General features: G+C 44.7%; 1 protein-coding gene across 2 annotated transcripts in view; it reads left to right on the top strand.

The window, feature by feature from the left end:
• Positions 1-15,423, top strand: part of PIK3AP1 (phosphoinositide-3-kinase adaptor protein 1) — a 64,177-nt gene extending 48,754 nt beyond the window's left edge. For both annotated transcript variants that reach the window (XM_054984190.1, XM_054984189.1), the window contains exons 10-17: positions 644-823; positions 1,985-2,050; positions 3,825-4,030; positions 5,583-5,655; positions 7,345-7,500; positions 8,958-9,028; positions 11,777-11,892; positions 14,602-15,423. In XM_054984190.1, the coding sequence (XP_054840165.1) occupies positions 644-823; positions 1,985-2,050; positions 3,825-4,030; positions 5,583-5,655; positions 7,345-7,500; positions 8,958-9,028; positions 11,777-11,892; positions 14,602-14,668 (935 nt within the window). In that variant the 3' untranslated portion in view covers positions 14,669-15,423. The remainder of the gene's footprint in view (positions 1-643; positions 824-1,984; positions 2,051-3,824; positions 4,031-5,582; positions 5,656-7,344; positions 7,501-8,957; positions 9,029-11,776; positions 11,893-14,601) is intronic.
• The last annotated feature ends 4,617 nt before the right edge of the window (positions 15,424-20,040 follow it).

Below are 20,040 nucleotides of genomic sequence, written 5' to 3'. Positions count from 1 at the left end.
CTGACCCAAGGTCACCCAGTGGCTTCAAGTGGAGGAGTGGGGAATCAAACCCACCTCTCCAGATTAGAGTCCTGCCGCTCTTAAGTACGACACCATAAGTCACCTATGAGTTGAGTGCACTTTCCACCTCCACAGTTGCATGCTTGCAATTTTAGGATTACAACACAGCTTTTGAAAACTTGTGCGGACTCATGTATAGTCAGCCATATCTGTACCATCAAATCATATATCTGAATGGAAAAGTTATTTATTTATTTATTTGAAACATTTATAAACCTGCCTTTCTCCCAGATAACTGGGATGCAAGGTGGGTGACATCAGTAAAAACAGTATAGGGCATAATACTTATAAATACCAAAATTAAAACAGCTATCAAGAAAAAAAAATTAAAACTTAAGGGGCACACAGGATTTCTGTATAACCTCCCCCCCCCCCATTTTAGCTTCCTAGTTTCATTCTCTTTATTTTGCTGCTTCTTCTGGTGATTTTTTCCAATTTCTCCCCTTCGTTTTTCATTCAGTGGGTTGGGATATTCAGGCAGACCAGCTGATACAACGAACTCCCCTGCCATTTTGCAAAAATGAAGTGCATACAGTTGTTCAGCTCTGCAGGGATTTTCTTCTACTGTTAATTTGCTTTCTAGGTGTGAGCATGACTGTGCCAGAATTCAAAGACAATACATACCACCTGTGTGAAGATGAAGAAGTGTATCACACTGTGGAGCAAGACAACTTTCCTCTAGAACTGATCAACAGACCCCCGGTTCCTGTGCCGAGACCTGACCCTCCAAGGCAACAGGACAAAGAACCCTACATTTATAAAGGTGACTGCACAAGAATTATCTGGCTGCTATTTTCCAAACACGAAATAGAAACGGCTGGGATGGAAACTCTTGTGACTTGAATGCTCCCAGGCTGCAGCCTCCTCTGGCTGTATGTAGGGCCACAGTCTGTGTCATTTGCTGGGGACTCTCTCATGCAGGGGCAATATTTGTATAACACAGCATCCCCACGTGGGGAATGAATGCCCACGCAATGATTTGCACAATTGTGGCAGCCATTTTCTTGCTGTCCCAGGTGTGACAATCACAGAAGCTGTCCGTGCGGGTATGCCCAATGGGGAGGCCTTTGCCCCTCCAAGCAAGTGCCTGCAAATGGACACTTCCTGGCCATGAACATGAAGGTGGGCCTGGTGTACTCCAAGAGGCAACTTCACAGTAGTTGCCATGTGTACAAACCCGCCTCTGGTTCACAGCTTTCAGGATTTTCAAGACTAGACCACAAAGGCGATGCTCGCATTTCAGGGAGGAATAACACTTGATTGTGCAGTCTGCCTGCGCAAATGCTAAGGTGGCTTTATTTTGATATCCTCCAAATGTATGAAAATGATGCACAGAGTATGGAAATTAGCGCAGCCCTTTCAGCTGTGATTTATATCGGAGGTGGACTTAAGTGCATAAGAAGTGGCTTGCGCCTGCTGCACCTTGTACATCTGGCAAGGCTTGGGTAGGTCCTAGTCAACCATTGTTTGAAGTCAGCATCTCAGTCCTGATGATGCTGAGTTTGGGCAGGTTGATTATTGACGGTCTCGTTATCTCGCATGATTTGCTAGGTGGGATCCTTCCAGACCCAGGGCCAAATACAAGTTTCTTTTCTGCTGTAAACCCTTCAGCATTCCACATGTTCTGCAATTTAGATTTCCATTGGCTGCAGTGGTGATCAACTTTACCCTAGTTCTGGCTGTCAGACTGTGATGACAGTGATAAGTCCATCTGTCTTGCTCTTCGATTCATTGGTTGGCCAGTGGGGGGTTGAAGTTGACCAACAGGTTTCCACTGGTCCACCACAAGCCAGATAGTTCAGCCACATGTTTTGCTTAGCAAGGGAGTTTGCTGACTTCCCCTGGGTTGTGTGGTCCCAACTCCTGAATGCTGTTTCGATTCTGCGGCATTGTCTCATATCTTGAATAGCTTGTCTTTGTCTAGTATTTTCAGGAAAAGACTATGAGAGCTCTGGGAATCTCTATGTGTCTTCAGAGAACCTTAGGAAAGGTGAGTCAGAAGGACACCCTTCTTTGCATGGTCCAACAGCTTGGTTGGGGGCATGTTCTGACTTCCATGAACAGTTAATATAATCCATCATTGTGAAAACTGTTCTGACTGTAAAAGCAACTGTGTGCTTCAGGGGTTGCTGAATAGTAGCAAGATTGTCCTCTTTCCTCCTTGCACATGCAATGTAGTCCCTGTCCATCGTCATGATAATTTTAGCGGCTTGACAAAACTTCCTCCTCACTCATCTTCCTTCTGGGTTCTGTGCTTGGATTAAGGAAGTTTTTGTTCCTTTTCATTATCTTATCCATGAATCCCCGTGAGAGTGAGGAAGATTCCCTTTGACCAGCTCAATGTTGTAGGCTAATCCTACCTTGGCTTCTACTCCTACTATTAGCTTTACTTGGGATCTTCCATGCAAAGCTGTGTAGAGACAGAAGGCCAACAATAGGAGGTTAAACTGTATACATTTCAAAGTTAAATATCTAGATAGAAAACAGTGCATGTTTGCTACTGGCCGGGCCATGTTAGCAAGAAATGACAGGGGTTGGAAGAGAGACTGGGGTATAAGCTGATCAAAAAGTAATTTTTAACTGCTAGGACAATGCATCAGCAGATGCTAATAGTTAAGGTTTTAAATGCCTCTTGGCATGGTATGATCTACCTCACAGGGTTGTTGTGAGAATGAAATGGAGGAGGGGAGAATATTGGAAGCCAAACTGGGTCCCCATTGGGAAGAAATTTGGGATATAAATGAGGTAAATAAAATATTTATAATTCTTGTTTGCAGAACATGTGTTAAAACGTTCTTAGAGGAAGCTTCACACAAGTTCTTACAGCCTTGAAAAGCAATGTTACTACTTCCATGTTGGGAAGAGTGTTAAAGCTGAGAGTTCATGGTTTGTGCTAGGATTTGGGTTTCGGAATTCCCCAATTTCTGCTTTGAACCTCAACACTTACATTGGTTCCTTCATCAAGCGATAGTCAGTTTTGGTTAAGCCATGTGCTTGAACCGAAGGTTCATTTCAGTTTCTTTGTTACAATCGTTGATCAGCAGAGCATAACAAATAAGTCATCAGTGCACAAAACAAGTATATGAAGATTTCATAGCCTCTTTAATAATAAGATATTAAAATATTAAACCAACTGTTTCCTTACATGTCCAGTTGGCAAGGGCAAATATGTTGGGAGTAAGATATATGTGAATATCTCCCTTCCAGAAGAGCTGATGGTAATACATTAAAATGGGCCCAAGTAAATACTCTTCAGTATTTAGAGATTTCTGAGAAAGGTAGTCCGCTGGGGCATAATTTTTGCCACAATTCCCAACCAACAAAGCAGGTTGATCCCATGCTCCATGAACGTAAACAGCTGTATCCCATATTCATTGTTTAATTATTTCTTTAGCTTCCAAAGCCCAAGGTGCATTAGCACTAAGAGGTCTTGAACCAGATGAGAGCCAGTTTGGTGTAGTGGTTAAGAGCAGCAGGACTCTAATCTGGAAAGCCAGGTTTGATTCCCCACTCCTCTGCTTGAAGCCAGCTGGGTGACCTTGGGCTACTCACAGCTCTCTCAGAGCTCTCTCAGCCCCACCCACCTCACAGGGTGATTGTCGTGGGGATAATAATAACACACTTTGTAAACCACTGCGTAGGTGTTAAGTTGTCCTGAAGGGCAATATATAAATTGAATGTGGTGGTGGTGGTGGTGGTGATGATGATGCCTAGAAGTATTAAATGAAGATGGAATGGTCCAAGTGTTTTTTCTTTTTTTTCAGAGGCAGCAGACAAAGCTTTGAGGGTCCGTTCCCAATCCAGTATATATGATCCATTTGCTGGGATGAAAACCCCCGGGCAAAGGCAGCTGATAACTTTACAGGAGCAAGTGAAGCTGGGGATGCTCACCGTGGACGAAGCTGTCCTGCATTTCAAAGAGTGGCAGCTCAATCAGAAAAAGAGATCGGACTCATTTCGTTTTCAGCAGGTGTGTGGTTCAGAAAGCGCTTTCACGGGTAAAAGGGAAGCAGCGGCAGCATTAAATCTTCCCCACCACATACAGGTTTTTATCTACCATTCTGGTGACTATGAGCAAAGCTACAAGAGACGAATTACACGAGGAGGACACGTGAAGGGAGTTGCAGTGTTGGCCGGGAAGCTGAGTTTTAAAAGAGATCAGAAGGCTTTGTCAGTTTCCCCTCTCTACAGAGCAAAGATCCAGTTAATAAAAACCAAAAACATTTGATTTTGAATATAATCACAACAGCCAGGATACTATATGCGAAACTCTGAAAAACGACAGCCATCCCAACGCAAGTAAATCTGATTGAAAGGATTTTTGAGACAGCTGAAATGGATAAATTGTCGACTTTATTGAAAGAGATGGACAATACAATATATAATGACATTTGGGACTTATTTTATAGCTAGATACAGAGGAAATCTGAAGAAAACTAACTCTTAGTTAGGATGAAGACTTTTATGGACATTATTTAAAATGAATGGAAAAATTTGCAAATAAGTGGCTGATCTGCAGAACAGATTGATGTGACAAGAAATATATTAGATTGAATGGTGCAATGTATTAGAGTGATATAACATGAACTTCTTTTCCCCATCCCTCTTTATTCTGTATTCCCCTTTTCTTAGTAAAAAAAATAAAAAACTTATTATACAGAGCCAAGATAGCTGCTCAGAGGGTTTGTTAATTTCCTCTTCGCCTCCTAGAAGGGGAGGTGAAACTGACAGAGCCTTTGGGAGGCAAAGAGGAAATTTCCAAACCCTCTGAGCAGCGATCTTGGCTCTGTAGAGAGGGGAAATTGACAAAGCCTTCTGATCTCTTTTAAAACTCAGCTTCCCAGCCAACATTGCAACTCCCTTCACGTGTTCCATGTTGGAAATAGGTTCAGTATCAGTACTTAGAAGAGACTGGGAGAACAGTGAGGACTCATGGACTGATTCCGCACACATTGAAGAATGCACTTTCAATGCACTTTATCAGTCATTTGAGGTGGATTATTTGTTCCGCACACAAAAAAATCCATTCCAAATGATCTATAAAGAGGATTGGAAGTGCATTATCCAACATGTGCTGAATCACTCATGATGTGTTTTATAAGTTTTCTTTAATTGTTGTTCGTAGTATGTACAGTATGTATTTTTAAAAGTGTTTTAACGTTTTCAATTGTTCACCTTCTCGGGGACCCTAAATTGGATGGAAAGGTGACATTAAAATGTTATAAGTAAATTTAAAAGTGTAGGGACAGGGATAGGTTTCTAAGTTTAGAGAAACTGCCTTAAACCAAAAGGAAAGGTGGGGCGGGGGGGGGGTAAATATTTAAATAAATAAAAACATGGATTGGGAGCCATGGGAAACAGCTGATCACTTGCTAAGTCTTGCTACTTGACCACCAGAATTGTTCTTTAAAAACATGCATAGTGCTGTGATCCCATTTATCTTGTCTGAAGCTCGATCTTGCCCGTTTGGTAAGTACTTATGAATAAGATACATGTATTTATCCAAGTTTTTGCATTTTCAGGAAAACTTGAAAAAACTACGTGACAGCATCACACGACGACAACTTGAGAAGCAAAAGGCGGGCAAACATTCAGGTGCGTGCGTATGTGTCATCAATTCACAATCGACTTATGACAACCCCAGCAAAGCTTTCAAGGCAAGTGAGAAACAGAGGTAGTTTGCCAGTGCCTTCCTCTGCAGAATCTTCCGTGTTGGTCCCTCATCCAAGTACTGGCCCTGTTGAACTTCCAAGATCTGATGATATCGGGCTATACCATGCTGCCTTCTTTCCCAACCATTCTGGTAAAAGACTTTAAATAGTCCTGAGTCTATGATCAAAACAAGAGCAGTTAGAAGGCAATCTGCTATACAAAAGACATGGGTGCTGGTAGGTAAGACTACCTGTGTATAGCCATATAGTGGGGGACTCGCAAGGACTTCCTTTGCTCACCCTTATCCCAACTTTCTCATTGTCAGAGGAGTGCATTAATAATTGCTTGCAGATTGCTGAATGGTTGTATGGTTGTATGTTGTATGTCATGTGCTTGTATGTCATGTGGTTGTATGTCATGTGCTAAAAAGGTCTGGAGTAGACCAGGTCTTTGCATAGATCCTTTCCTAATCTCTTGCACAAAGAATTATTGTCATGCAGTGGTGCAAAAGATGCAGCTCACAGGAGTGCCGGATTTGTGACTGGAGTTCACTTCTCCACGATGACCAGTGCCCCCATTGGCCCATCACAAGTAGACTTAGCAAAGAAGGTTACCATCCCCAAAGCACAGCCTCAAGATTTGTGCAGGGCAGGAACATCTTGCTCTGGCAACACTAACCTGTCAAGACTGCCCACAAGTGACTTGAAGTAGCTTTCTGCCAGTGCCTTGCTGGCACTGTCGCTGTTCATACAGGGAACTGTCCGTCTAAGCTGGTAGCAGTGCAATAGGCAAAGGGGAAGTAAGCTCAGGAAAGGATATTTGTGCAGTAAGTGGCTATTGTCAGAAGGTCCTGGGGGCAACTCTCATCCTGTGCTTACACAGCATCAGCAAATGCAGAGAGGAGGCTAGCACGGTCAAGAGAACCCAAAGCAACTCTGCACATTGTTTCTCGTGGAGCAGGAGAACCGCTTTGTGTGGGGCAGTCAAACAATCCTGCCTGGTTGCAATTATAGCTGCAGACACCAAGGGATTTGCTAACGGGGCACTTGTCCCAAACTTTAAATGTCTATGATCTCAAATGGTTTTTTCCAGCATGTAGTTACTGTCAGATACGCCTCCAGCATATCTGTCATGAGTTATGGATTTCTTACTGCAGTGTGTAGTGTACCTCTGAGAACATGCAGAGGGAACCTGTTTTGCTGGCTGGTTGCTAGCTGTTTATCTTGCAGGTGTTTTGGTTTCCATTTCCTGGCTGGCCTGAGAATGTGGCCTTGAAGTTCCAGCAGAGACTGCACCAACCTCCTAAGAGACTGAGCAGAGCTCATCCTTTCCCTCCTCCCCTCTCTCCTGGCTCCCTGGCTCAGCGTGCCAAAATCCTAACTAACTTTCTTTCCCACTGGGGGCATGGACTTTGTCCTATAATTAACCTTGCTTTGCTACCTTGAGTCTCTTCAGCCAATGATCCTGTCTGACCATCTTGATACTGGTATTCTTCTTTAATAAAGTAACTTTAACTCATACACCTGAGTGATGCAGCGAAGTGCTTGGGGAAAATACCTGCCAAGACCTGACAGTTGCAAGATCACTGCCATCCCCATAAATGACTCTTGAATTGATCTGTTTTCTCCCTAGACTTGGAAATCACTGTGCCTGTGGGACATTCCCAGAATACCCCCAAGAAACCGGAATGTGGCATATATGAATTTAGCCCCCGGAAAAATATCTTCCCACCAAGTAAAGAGATTAAGCGAGGGGACTGGAAAACAGAAAGCTCATCTAGCTCTACAAGTAAGTGTGCAAGCAGAAAGCCAGCCCAAGAGGCTTGAGGGTGGTTTGGAAATGGTATTTCATTTAGAACTGCATTAAGTTAATGTTAATATTTATTGATAGGCTTATACAGTGATTTTGAAATGTAGGTTTTTATATATTTCTCTATCTGCTATAAGCCGCTTTGAGTGCTGTATGGTAGAAAGGTGGCTAGCAAATGTTTTAAATAAATAGAGTGATGTACAATAAGGTTGATTCGGTTCAAGAGGGGTCTCCAGTTATTAAGGTCGGTGGCATTTATCAAATTTGCCACTCCCATCCTGCATTTCACTCTGGTTCACTGTATATTCTACTATTCTGAGCACTGTTCCCCAATGTGGCACCCAGCCCATGCTCCAAGAAAGCGGGCAAGCTTGTTGCCCAGTGAAGCTTACTGCTGACGGGTGGTTCCTACCTGTGAAATCACCAGAGGGATGGAAGGATGGTTGAGCTGCAGACCTCATTCGAGAGATAGAAACCGAGAGTCCAGAAAAACATGTTGATGCAGCCGTGGTTATAGTTAAATATATAATAGCTTTATCTCCTGTTATTGTCTGTGTGTGTTGGGTAGGGTGGCGTACAGGGCATACCGTAGTCACATGGCTCTTTCGGTTTCTCATCGTTGCCAGTGTGGGTCTCTGTAAGCGACAGACTGAGAGCAGAACCACAAGTGACAAAAGGCACAGATTGGACACTTGTCTGCTTCTCTCAAGTTTTGATGGGAAATTTAGGCATCCAGGTCTTGCAGCTTGGCTCTCTGACTGCCGTCCAATGGACTTTTCAACTGTCACTTGTCCAACATTCCGCCAAGCTGCCTACATTTCCCATCAAAACTTGAGGGAAGCAGACAAGTGTCCAATCTGTGCCTTTTGTCACTTGTGGTTCTGCTCTATGCACTGCTGGTATAGAATGTTCAGTGACCAGGAGAGGTTTCAGAATCCTGTAGAGTTCCTTGCAGCCCTCCCCAAGCAAGCACAAATAATTTACCCAGAATTCATCTTTTCTTGATGCACGGGTTGGATTATTCTTGCACCGTTTGGCATGTTTTAGTAGTGTAAGCACTTCCTTCCTCTCTTCCCCCATAATGTATCAGAAGACTTCATACTTCTCCAAAAATGATTAACATTTTCACAGTTCAGTTCAGTAACCGAATTTGTTTCTTTCTGACAGAGAAGTCCTCACCTCTGTGGGAGAGAAATGCCACCCTCCTCACTCTTGGGGAAGTGAATAGTGGCAAAGTTGAGTGAGTGGTGCAAAGTTATGGCCGTATCTACTTAGAGGAGATTGTTCTTCTAATACGGGTCTAAGAGGAGCGGGGTCTTCAGGGCTACAGGATGGAACTGACATGTGGTTTCTCAAAAGTAAAACTGAGTCAGTGGGTCTTGTTTGTTAAAATGCTTAACAACCAACAGCTGTCGCTGGGTTTATTCTCCAACCAGGTAGTTCAAGTAACCGATCCAGTACTCGAAGTTTACTGAGTGTCAGCAGTGGGATGGATGGAGACAATGAGGTAATTTTTTTTCTTAACACAATTTTTTCTTCAGCAAATTTAGAGAAAAGATGACTAATACTGAGATTTATAAACTGAAAGTGTGGAGAAAGTAAATAGAGAAATCTTTTTCTTTTCCATAACACTAGATCTTAGTGGTTGCCAATGGGCGTCAGATTTATAACAGGTAAAAGAAAGTATTTAATCGCACACTGTATAAATTACCTTATGGATTTAGATACACCCACTAATACAGAGGGGTTTGAAAAGGATTAGACAGCACGAATGCCAGAGTGGTGTAGGGATTAGAATGTCAGATTGGGATCTGTGAGAACAAGGTTCTAATCCCATTTCTACCAGGGAAGCTTGTTTTGTGACCTTGGGCCAGTTATGCACTCTGAGCCTAACCTACCTCACAGAGTTATTGTGAGGAGATGAAAATGACATAGGTCACATTGGATCCCCATTGGGGAGAAAGGCTGGGTACAAATAAAGTAAGTAAATAAATTGTCCAGGAACCAGCCCAAACTTGGTGCGGCACCCGGGGGTGCAACCCCCTCCCCAGCGGCAACAGCAAAATGTCCCCCCACTCTCTGGGCACCAGAGGGAGGCCCAGCTTACCTCTGGGGCCATGCAGGGATAAGGACAGGTCCAGCGAGCTCCCAGAAAGAAGCTTCACTGGGTGAGAATCCTCCTTCTGCTTGGCGGCAAGGCCAGAGGCCTACGGGAAGGCCAGGCGGCTGCTGCCACAGCCAAGTTCGCCCTCCCCCTGTCCATCTCCTGGCACAAGTTATCCACCAGGGCAACTAAGGCCATTTCAGTCCCACAACCAGGCCTGAAAACAGATTGGAATGGATCCAAACAAACCACTTAATTAAGGAATCCCTGAAGTATCCCAGCCGCTTCTAGTTCAATCACCTTGCTCACAAATGTATATTTAACACTGGCCATTAGTTATTCAGATCTCCTGGGTCAAGAGCAGGTTTCTTTAGGAATAGATGCACCACTGCCTGCTCCAAGGCAGGAGCGACCAACCCCTTTCTCAGCGAAGCATTTATTTACTGTGTCCCGGACTCAGCCTGCCAACCCCCCCCCCCCAGATTTAAGCAGCTAGGAGAGCACGGGTTGTACAAGCAGGTGGTAGGTTCCAAACGTCCAAAAATCTTGTCCACATCCTCAGACTGGACCAGCTGAAAGGTATCCCACACAACTAGATAACTTGGAACCCTGAGATCATCTGATCCGGACACTGCTAATGGAGAGTCCAAGCTGAAGCAGCTGCAAGAGATTTGATCTGCAAAGTGTGGAACAAAATTGTTGTGGGGATAATAATAACATACTTCGTAAACCACTTTGAGTGGACGTTAAGTTGTCCTGAAAGGGGGAGGGGTATATAAATTGAATGTTGTTGTTGTTGCTAAAATGATTGAAAGAGGCTGCAGAGCAGTCCACCTCCTCCTGTAGGCCAGAACCTGACCACCCAGAAGAGATCTGCAGGTTTGCAGTGTGTGGATGCCGTGGTGGTGGAGAAATGTTTTTTCTTCGCTCTGTCACAGAGCAAATGAGCTCAAGACCATATCTTGTTGCTTTTGTCCTTTCTCCACTGTCACTCCATTGTCTTTTCATTGTCCACAGCCCCTCAGTAAACCAAGGTGCTGCCTGGCCTCTTAGATCTGAAAGAGGGCACCTAGTAGTGATCATGTTAATTTCCTGGATCATTTCCTCTTTCCAGAGGTCAACCATGGCATCAGCAGGTGTGCTGATCATATCAACAGAAAATTCCCTTAATACCATCTAAAAACCAGTTTGATCCCTCAGGCTTTGGGGGCAAATCATCTTAATCAATCTCCCACCCTCACAGAGTCTTGGCATTCCTGTAAACATAACCCCAGCAAGTAGTAATCTGTCCATGACATGGGGACCATCTTCAGTTTGGTGTAGTGGTTAAGAGCAGCAGGACTCTAATCTGGAGAGCCAGGTTTGATTCCCCACTCTTCCGCTTGAAGCCAGCTGGGTGACCTTGGGTCAGTCACAGCTCTCTTAGAGCTCTCTCAGCCCTACCCACCTCACAGGGTGTTTGTTGTGGGGATAATAACAACATACTTTGTAAACCACTGAGTGGGTGTTAAGTTGTCCTGAAGGGCAGTATATAAATCAAATGTTATTATTATTATTCGATCCCCTACCTTCGGATCATCGTTTTCCTGCCCAGAGCAGAAGAGCAGGTCAAGAGTGGCCTGCACAGGCCCATGGTTGTCATGGAGACCATGAATCCCTGAGCTGCTCCTGAAAAGTTAGCCTCAGCAAGGATGTTGAAATCTCTTAAAACAACCATCCTAGGAGTCTTCCACACCACCTCTGAGACCCCCCTCACTAGCTCAGGCAGGAAGATGACTGGGCAGTACAACAACAGAATTCCAGTCCTGTTGTGCAGACCCAACTCTAAGCACACACTCTCAAAACCAGAAGAGTCAGGGACCACAGCGTCAAGGCAAGGGGATAAAATCCCAATAGACTGCAGAGCACAAGTAGCTGTCCTGTTCTCTGGGCCTGGAATTCAAGATAGACTGTCCATGACTATCCAAGATAGTTGAGTGGCAGCAGCAACTCAAAGGAAGCCTTCACCATAGAGTTTGAGGAGAACCGAGATGAAACAAAGACATGAGATGTTGGTTCCAAGCTTAATCAATTGCGATCCCTTTAGAAGAACAGGTTTAAGGTGGTGCAGTGAATGCTGGGCAAAAACTCACTTCCATGTTCTTGATGTAGGATAACGAGATGCCAGAAGTGAAGAGAAATTTTAGCCCTATGACACATCAAGGGAACAAGCCACACTTCACGACATCTGGAAGGACTCCAAGAATACCTCCTCGTACTGCTAGCAGGTTTAGTATAGTAATACATACCTTTGTTTAGTCAGCACAAAGAACTAGGACCTGATTTAAACATGGGGCAGAAGAAGTTAGTCTGTGTGGTGCTTCAGGATTTCGTTTAAACTGGACTCTTTAGTGCGATGCATGCAGTGATAACCAGACAGGGATCTGTAACCTGGGCAGGCATTCCACCGATGTGCTAATTTTGCACATGTAACAGCCCACTTTAAATAAATCCTTGAGCGTTTGTGAGACTGCGTTCTTTTGCCCCACAGTGTCATGGTTAAATCATGCCCAAGGCAATTAATGCAATATTTGTTGATAACATCATTATTATAGTATTGACTAGAGATGGGCACGATCTGAATTACGATTTCAAAAATGCCCCGATTTTGGCATTTTCACCATTGTGACTCAGCTGATCGGTTCTGCCCATGGCAACCGATCCAGCCGTCGGGAGTTTGCTAGTTCGGAACTTGATCGGATGGGTCAGTTTCAGTTCGCAATTGCAGACTTTCTGGCGCTAGTAATTAATTCCCAGGGCAACGGAGTCAGGGAAATGAGCTGTGTTTGCCCTCCTTCTGTCGCCCTCGAAACACGAATGGAAGCCCAGCTTTCCTTGATTAGCAGGCTTCCTTCCAAACACGGAGCAGCAACCCAGGGGAGGGAGGGGAAAGGGGGTGGGCACAAAGGAAAGGCAAAAGGCAGCGCGGGAGGCTGGGAGGCCGCCCGTGCCGTTCGCCTTTCCCCAGGACAAGGGGCGTGTGGGCAAGCCAGCTGCCCCTTGTCCTGGGGAAAGGCAAAAGGCAGCGCGGGAGGCTGAGAGGCCACCTGCGCCATTCGTCTTTCCCCAGGACAAGTGGTGCATGGACAAGCCAGCTGCCCCTTGTCCTGGGGAAAGGCAGGAGGCAGCGCGGGAGGCTGGGAGGCCACCTGCGCCATTCGCCTTTCCCCAGGACAAGGGGCGTGCGGACAAGCCGGCCGCCCCTTGTCTTGCGGGGCAGGTGAACGGCGCGGGCAGCCTCCGAGCCACTCGCGCTGCTGCCAGCTCCGCAGCGGACGGGGACGAATGGCTTGCTGCATGGGCAAGGGCGACTCAGGAGCGCGCACGCGCGCACAACAGCCTGACTACGGTTGCTCTGGGTGCTGGCCTCCCCGATTTCCGATTTTGGACCGGAAATGAGACTTGATCGGTTAGAATCGGGAACCTGCGTTCGGCAGCAGCCCTGATCCACGACTGGCTTGATCGGGATTTATTTTTGGATCGTGCCCATGTCTAGTATTGACTAATAAGGTTGCTACTCTAAAGATGCTTTTGTACTAGAAACCAGTACTTGCCATACTATAACCTTCTCTTTTAAAAACAAGCTGGTTTAAAATGAAAACTGCACTTAATGCAAAAAAATTTCGACCAATGGGAATGGCTACTTCGTAATGAAGGAATGGTAAGGAAAATATCTCTCTAAATCATCATAAAGGAAATAGTTCATGTACATATATTATGGCTTGCAACTGGGGACTGGGAGGTCACTGCAGATTACTCACTGACCCATCTTTTACTCCTATTTTAGGCATGATAACCAGCTGATTTTTGCAATTGGCTCAGTACTCTTTGTAAATATGTGTGGCTACTTAGCATTCAAAGAATATTACTTTCCATCTCATGGTGAACTTGGATCTACCTGGTAACTTGCTACCAGCCTTGCTCCTAGTTGAGATCATTTGAACTGGTTGAGACTGAAAGGGAGAGAGACTTCGGGTTTGTAGTGGATAGCGTAATGAAAGCGTTGACCCAGTGTGCCACAGTGGTGAAAAAGGCAAACTCTACGCTGGGGATTATTAGAAAAGGGATTGAAAAGTAAAACAGCCAGTATTATAAGGCCTCTGTATAGATCTGTGGTGCAGGCTCACTTGGAATATTGTGTGCAGCTCTGGTCACCGTATCTCAAAAAGGACATTGCGGAGCTGGAAAAACTACAGAAGATTAGAACTTGACGGCATTTAGTGAAGCTGACGGGCAGCAGATTCAGGACAGACAAAAAGAATATTTCTTTACACAACAAGTGATTTAAGATGTGGAATTCATTGCCAGAAGATATAGTGAAAACCACAGGATTCGATAGTCTTAGAAGAGGATTAGAGAAATTCATGGAGGCCAGGTCTATCAGCGACTATTAGCCATAGTGACAAAAGGGAACCTCCCCATTCAAAGGCTGCAGATCTCTGAATACTGGTGCCAGGAGGCAGCATCAGGGGAAGGCTTTGGTCTTGATGCCCTGTTTGTTTGGACGTCCAGGGCTACTGGTTGGCCACCGTGTGAGACAAGATGCTGGAACAGAGGAATCACTGGTCTGATCCAGCAGGGCTCTTCTTGTGTTATTGAGCGGCGCAAAGGGCAATCTAAACTCCCCTCTGTCTGGAGATCAGGGGGCGGGGCCACCAGCCATGTGACCATTTTCAAGAGATTCCGGAACTCCGTTCCACCACGTTCCCGCTGAAAAAAAGCCCTGGTTGATTCCAACTAGCAGTTGTCTATAAAAACCTGTCATGGAAGCAGATAGTCAAAGAAATGCTATGGTGGTGGTGCGGTGGGTGGGTGTTATCTAAAAATACAGTATTTGTAACTATAGTCTGTTTGTGAAACCAGGATTTGACTTGCTGCAAGGCCTAAACACTGAGGTACCAAAATGGCTCATTTTTAAAATTTCTGTTTTGTTGCAGGCCGTTGAGCAGCGACAGCATCCGCCCACCTCCGGTGCCCCCAAGAGGCCGTGAAATGCTGCACTAAAATCCTTAGAACAGTGAATTGTGGAGACCTGGAGTTTCATTCTTAAGACTGACTTTTTCATGGTAACAAGCTTTAAGTATTGCCAGGATAAGTTTTCCCCTCTTTCTCCCCATTAATGGAATAATTTTGGCACAGACGTTTACCTCAGAAACAGAGCTGAGAACAAGAAGTTGGATTCTTCCCTGTAGTGGCTTTTCAGAGCTGGTCAGAAAAGAACTGCAGAGATTTCTCGGAAGCATCTGATTCATCTAACTTAATCACAGCAGACCCGCAGGGACCCAATCGTCTTCTCAAAACCTCTCAATTTATTAAAATATATCTTCAAGCAGAAACTTTTCTTTGTTTATCCACAAATGAGATAGTCTGCACTACTTCTTCATGCCGTCTGACAATAGAAATGTTCACTGAAAAGGCAGGCAGACCAGTGCCTTTTATGGTCCATGATCTTGCAGACACTCAAGTGAAATCAGTGATACCTTTGAAATCTTCCCCGGTGCTTACAGATTTTGTAATGGCTCTGTATTTCAGGCCACCAAACCAGTACATAGACAAAACAGCAATACAGAAATGCTGAGCCGCAATTCCTGATTTAAGTACCAGAAGGAATTTCCGTGGAACTCTGTGCTTGCCTTGCCAGTATGGTACTTCTGTGACGATTTATCAAAAGCCAGCTATCCAGCTATGGATGTAAAAAAGAGGCAGATTCTTTCTAGTTCATGAACATCAATAAAACATGCATAGAAGTGTTCAGTTTAGTTTGTGTTCAAGTGTTGCTTACTTTCTTTTTTGCAAATGGGGGGGGTATGAAGGAAAGGAGAGCCAACGTTCTGAAAATGTGGGAAAACGCTAAAGGAGGTGCGTGGCTCTTAGAGATAAGGCAGATTAGATTGAAAAAGTGACAGTTCAGCAAACAGACCTTCTCTCTCTGTCCCTTTCAGGTGACACATTCTTCGTGTTCTACTATGATAGTAAATTCCTGAGTTTAGGTGAAAGCAAAGCTATACTTGTCAATAAACTTCCTGGAGGAAGAATACACATGGACAAGTAAATTAATCTTGGCTTGTTGGAACAGTAGGTAAAGGTGCAAGCACCAAGTCATTACTGACCCATGGGGGGACGTCGCATCACATTTTCTTGGCAGACTGGAACAGTAGGTGGATGGAATGTTCTATGGCGGAGGACCCTCGTTCCATTAATTTGGGATAGGATGGAAACACTGCATGCCCCTGTTTCCATGGTGTCTAACAAGTTCAACCTCTTCCAAGAGAAAGATGTAAAGCCACCATGCTCCTCATGGAGCCCTTCTCTTTGTCCACAAACCTGCACCTACAACCTCGCAGCCTAGTTTCAGGCCGTGGTATTAGCCTAGAGAATGTAACTCTTTAGATAGGTTCTTTCCCTTGTTATTACCAGAAGATATTGCTATGGAGAAATCTGCTACAATAAACTGTAAGTTCTATCTTTCTATGAATTTTGTCTGAGGATTAATTAATGCACGTTTGTGAGGGTTTAAACGCTTCTGACTAAATTACTCTGCTATGTTACTCTGCTAAGTTACTAAACTAAATATATAAAATACCATAAATCTCTAACAGCCCCATCATCTTATACTGCTTTGTTCCAGTTATGATTTGGCCAACTGTCAGAGATAGCCCATCCAGTTTCTCTTCTAATGCTAGAATCAGATTAATATCTCAGTTCCTCATGTGGAAGCCCCGCCTCCCCACCTTGGCTGTTTGTGAGAACTGCCATGTGGTCACGCAAATAGGTCGCTGATGGTGGGTTAGGAAGGCCAGAAGTTAGAATGTATTTTAGAGGCAGTCTTGAGTTGAAAAAGTTTGACAAACTCTAACAGAAAGGCTAGGCAAGCGTGGTGAGAGACAAGTGGAGGAATTCAACACCTCTGCCCTTTATATGCAGGGTGCATTTGCAGAAGTTGTGTATACGTTTTCAAGCATCGTTTCCCTTTAGAAACTCCTATGATGTTTCAAATACTATTCAGTTCAAATGCCTGTGGTATATGTAGGGCTTCCAAGTCTGGCTTGGGAAATTTCTCGAAATTTGAGGATGATGCCTGGAGAGGGCAGAGTTTGGGGAGGGCCCAGTAGGAATGTGCCCTCCGAAGCTGCCCCTTCAGTGGAACCAATCCCTGAGGTCTGGAGATCAGTAATAATTCTTAGAGCTCCAGGTCCCTACTGGAGGTTGGCAACTCAAGGTATAAGGAAGTTTTGTATTTTTAAGAACTTCCTGGTTGTCCGTTATATAAGCTTTGCATGTACTGTAGGCTGATCTTATAATGGTGTTCTTTCTGTTTGTGTTGTGACTGTATTTTTGCTCTGGTCTTCACATACAATTTACTGGTGATATCATGTTGGCTGTATCAAGCCTATACAAAACAAACCCTACAGTTAGACTTCGAAAGGCCATTGCCAGCAATCTGTACATGGCTACGTAGCAAAAGCCACGGTCATCTTCAGAAAGTATGTAGCTGCTGTATAGGAGTTTCTGGAAAGACGGCATAATACTGAATTTAGGCTGATCCCTGCGTGAAGCACTATTTAAAACATTTTGTCTAGGGCAATGCATTTCCCTCTTTGAGGGAATAGTTTATTATGCGCTTTTCACAAAAAGGCTCTTCAGAAAAATCCATTGGCCTAACTGAACCCATCTTGTGCTGTGAGCAGTTTAGAAGACATCTCCTGAACACCCACAGACACACGTATGTCTTTGACTTCAAACTGTGGCAGCCCCAGACATGTTCTGGTGACCACATACAACCCCAATACAGTTGGGACTTAAAATAATTTCCTCACAATTAATGCTATTGGGTCATCCATCCCTTTCCCCAATACCACCCCATCTGGAGCTTGCTATTGAAAGGCATACATACATAGTGTTAGGAAAACAGCCCACACATCCCAGAATCATTTCATGTTGATGGAGACTTTATGCAGGAGTACTGCCGCTAGAACCAACAGGTTGGTACCAATTTTAATTCCACCGCAGAGTGGCAGGCAGGCCATCTCCCTGAATGGAAATAAGCAACCTGTGGAGAGATTTGGTGACTTTGCTGTGCCTTGTGACTTATCACCCACTCAGAGCAGTTTACAAACTATGTCATTATTATCCCCACAACAAAACACCCTGTGAGGTGGGTGGGGCTGAGAGAGCTCTGAGAGAGCTGTGACTAGCCAAAGGTCACCCAGCTAGCTTCAAGTGGAGGAGTGGGGAATCAAACCTGGTTCTCCAGATTAGAGTCCCACGCTCTTAACCACTACACCAAACTGGCTCTCAGTTTGTTCCCTGATTCTGATTAGGATTCATTTGGGGGGGGGGGATATCAATGATAAAGAAATATCCTCTTTTCTGTAAGATTGCTTGGCTGAGATACCACTCCAGTCAGTGTCTGAGCCATCGTTCCATGGCTGTGAGAAATAACAGTGAGGGGAGAGGGTGGCCAGCAGTATGAGTGAGCAGAGCACCTTCTACAGCCAGACTAGAAGAACTCAAGCTCCCAGCCTGCCAGAGATTCCAGCTTCAAAGACATGCAGTGCAGCTTACTCGGTTTTTCTTCCCAATGGGAACCCTAAGCGGTTTACATTGTTCTTCTCTGTTGTAATCCTGGGGAAACTGACTACATTCAAGAGGCTGAAAGACAACACTTGTTTTCTACAAATGCAGGGCTTCCCTTGAGTATGACCTGGAAATTACAGCGGGTCCAGAAACCCTGCTGCCCGTGTCTTGATGGGTGTGCCTTTCAGAACACATGTAACTCCAGTTCTGCAGCAGCTACACTGGCTTCCCGTGGAATTCCGGATCAGGTTCAAGGTTTTGGTATTAACCTATAAAGCCCTAAACAGACTGGGACCAGCATACCCGAGGGGACCGTCTCTTCTCATATACTCCCTGGAGGGTGCTGAGATCAGCCGGTAAGCACCTACTGGTGGTCCCTGGCCCCAGGGAGGCTCGATTGGCCAGGTCCTGGCCCTGACCTGGTGGAACTCTCTGTCTGAGGACTCCCAGGCCCGCCAAGATCTTGTCTCCTTCAGACAGGCCTGTAAGACGGAGATGTTCTGCCAGGTGTATGATTGAGGCCATCAGGTTTCCACCAAATGAGGCTCTCTCCCGGTCTCCTCTATGTCTGTAGGGGGTATTGACCATCTACCCCCCATATATGAGCGACCACGCATGGTTAAGCCGCACCTCCACCTCCGTCAGATGTTATATAGTTTTTATACGGTAAGCAGGTGTTTTATTAGAAAGCTGTGTTAATTGATTGTGATTTTATTTTGTATGTTTTATCTTCTGTTGTGACCCACCCTGAGCCCACTTGCAGGGAGGGCGGGATATAAATATAATAAATAATAATTTTAAAAAATACATCTGACCTTGCTGCCAAGCTTGGCCGGTTTGTCCTCACCTGCAACTACTTCAAATTTGGTAATGATTTACTTCTTCAGATTAATGGCACAGCCATGAGAACCCACCTGGCACCACAATATGCCAACATTTTCATGACCGACTTGGACCAGCACTTCCTTAGCTCCCACCTCTCTTGTATCTGAAAATCACTGATGACATTTTTATCATCTGGACACACGGAAAAGAAGTACTGGAGAAATTTCACCAGTCTTGCAGCAACTTCCACCTCACCATAAACCTGATCATGAATCAACCCTCACAAGAAGTACATTTTCTAGACACGACTGTACAAATAGGTGATGGAAGCATAAAGGCCATAATAAAATAAACAGAATAAAAAATTGTTCAACTTTGATGCACCAGAAGTCCTCTGCTTGCTTTTTGCTGCAACAGCACCATAAGCCTGTGAATTTATCATCCACCCAACATACAGTACACACTGAGGGGTGGGGCATGGCAATCTCCTGGAATTAAAACCGATCTCCAGATGACTGAGATCAGTCCCCCTGGAGGAAATGGCAGATCTGGAGAGTGGCCTGTGTGGCATCACCTCTCCGCTAAGCTCCCTCTCACCCCTAAATTGCTGCACCCCCAAACCTCCAGGAATTTCCCCACCTGAAGCTGGCAACCCTAACTTGCTCATTGCAGTGAATAAGCACACATTTTCTAGGAATGTTTATTTTATTTATGTCATTTATAGTTCGCCTTTCTCACTGAGACTCAGGGTAGATTACACAATGTGAGATTAGTACAATCAATATCTAGGGCATTTCCATAAACAATGTCATAGGGTAAATAAATGCAAGTTTACAAAGACACAGAATTAGCAAGAATCCATTACAAGTTGAAGAAATGCTGAAACAGAGCATAAGCAATTCTAGGGCTGACATTAGACAACATAGCCATTCTAGGACTGATAACAGACAACAACTGCTGTAGCTATAGGGTTG

The sequence above is a fragment of the Eublepharis macularius genome, chromosome 6 (assembly GCF_028583425.1).
Source record: "Eublepharis macularius isolate TG4126 chromosome 6, MPM_Emac_v1.0, whole genome shotgun sequence".
Classification (NCBI taxonomy): Eukaryota; Metazoa; Chordata; class Lepidosauria; order Squamata; family Eublepharidae; genus Eublepharis; species Eublepharis macularius.
The sequence above is the reverse complement of the archived record's forward strand: the minus strand, read 5'-3'. Positions and strand labels throughout refer to the sequence as shown.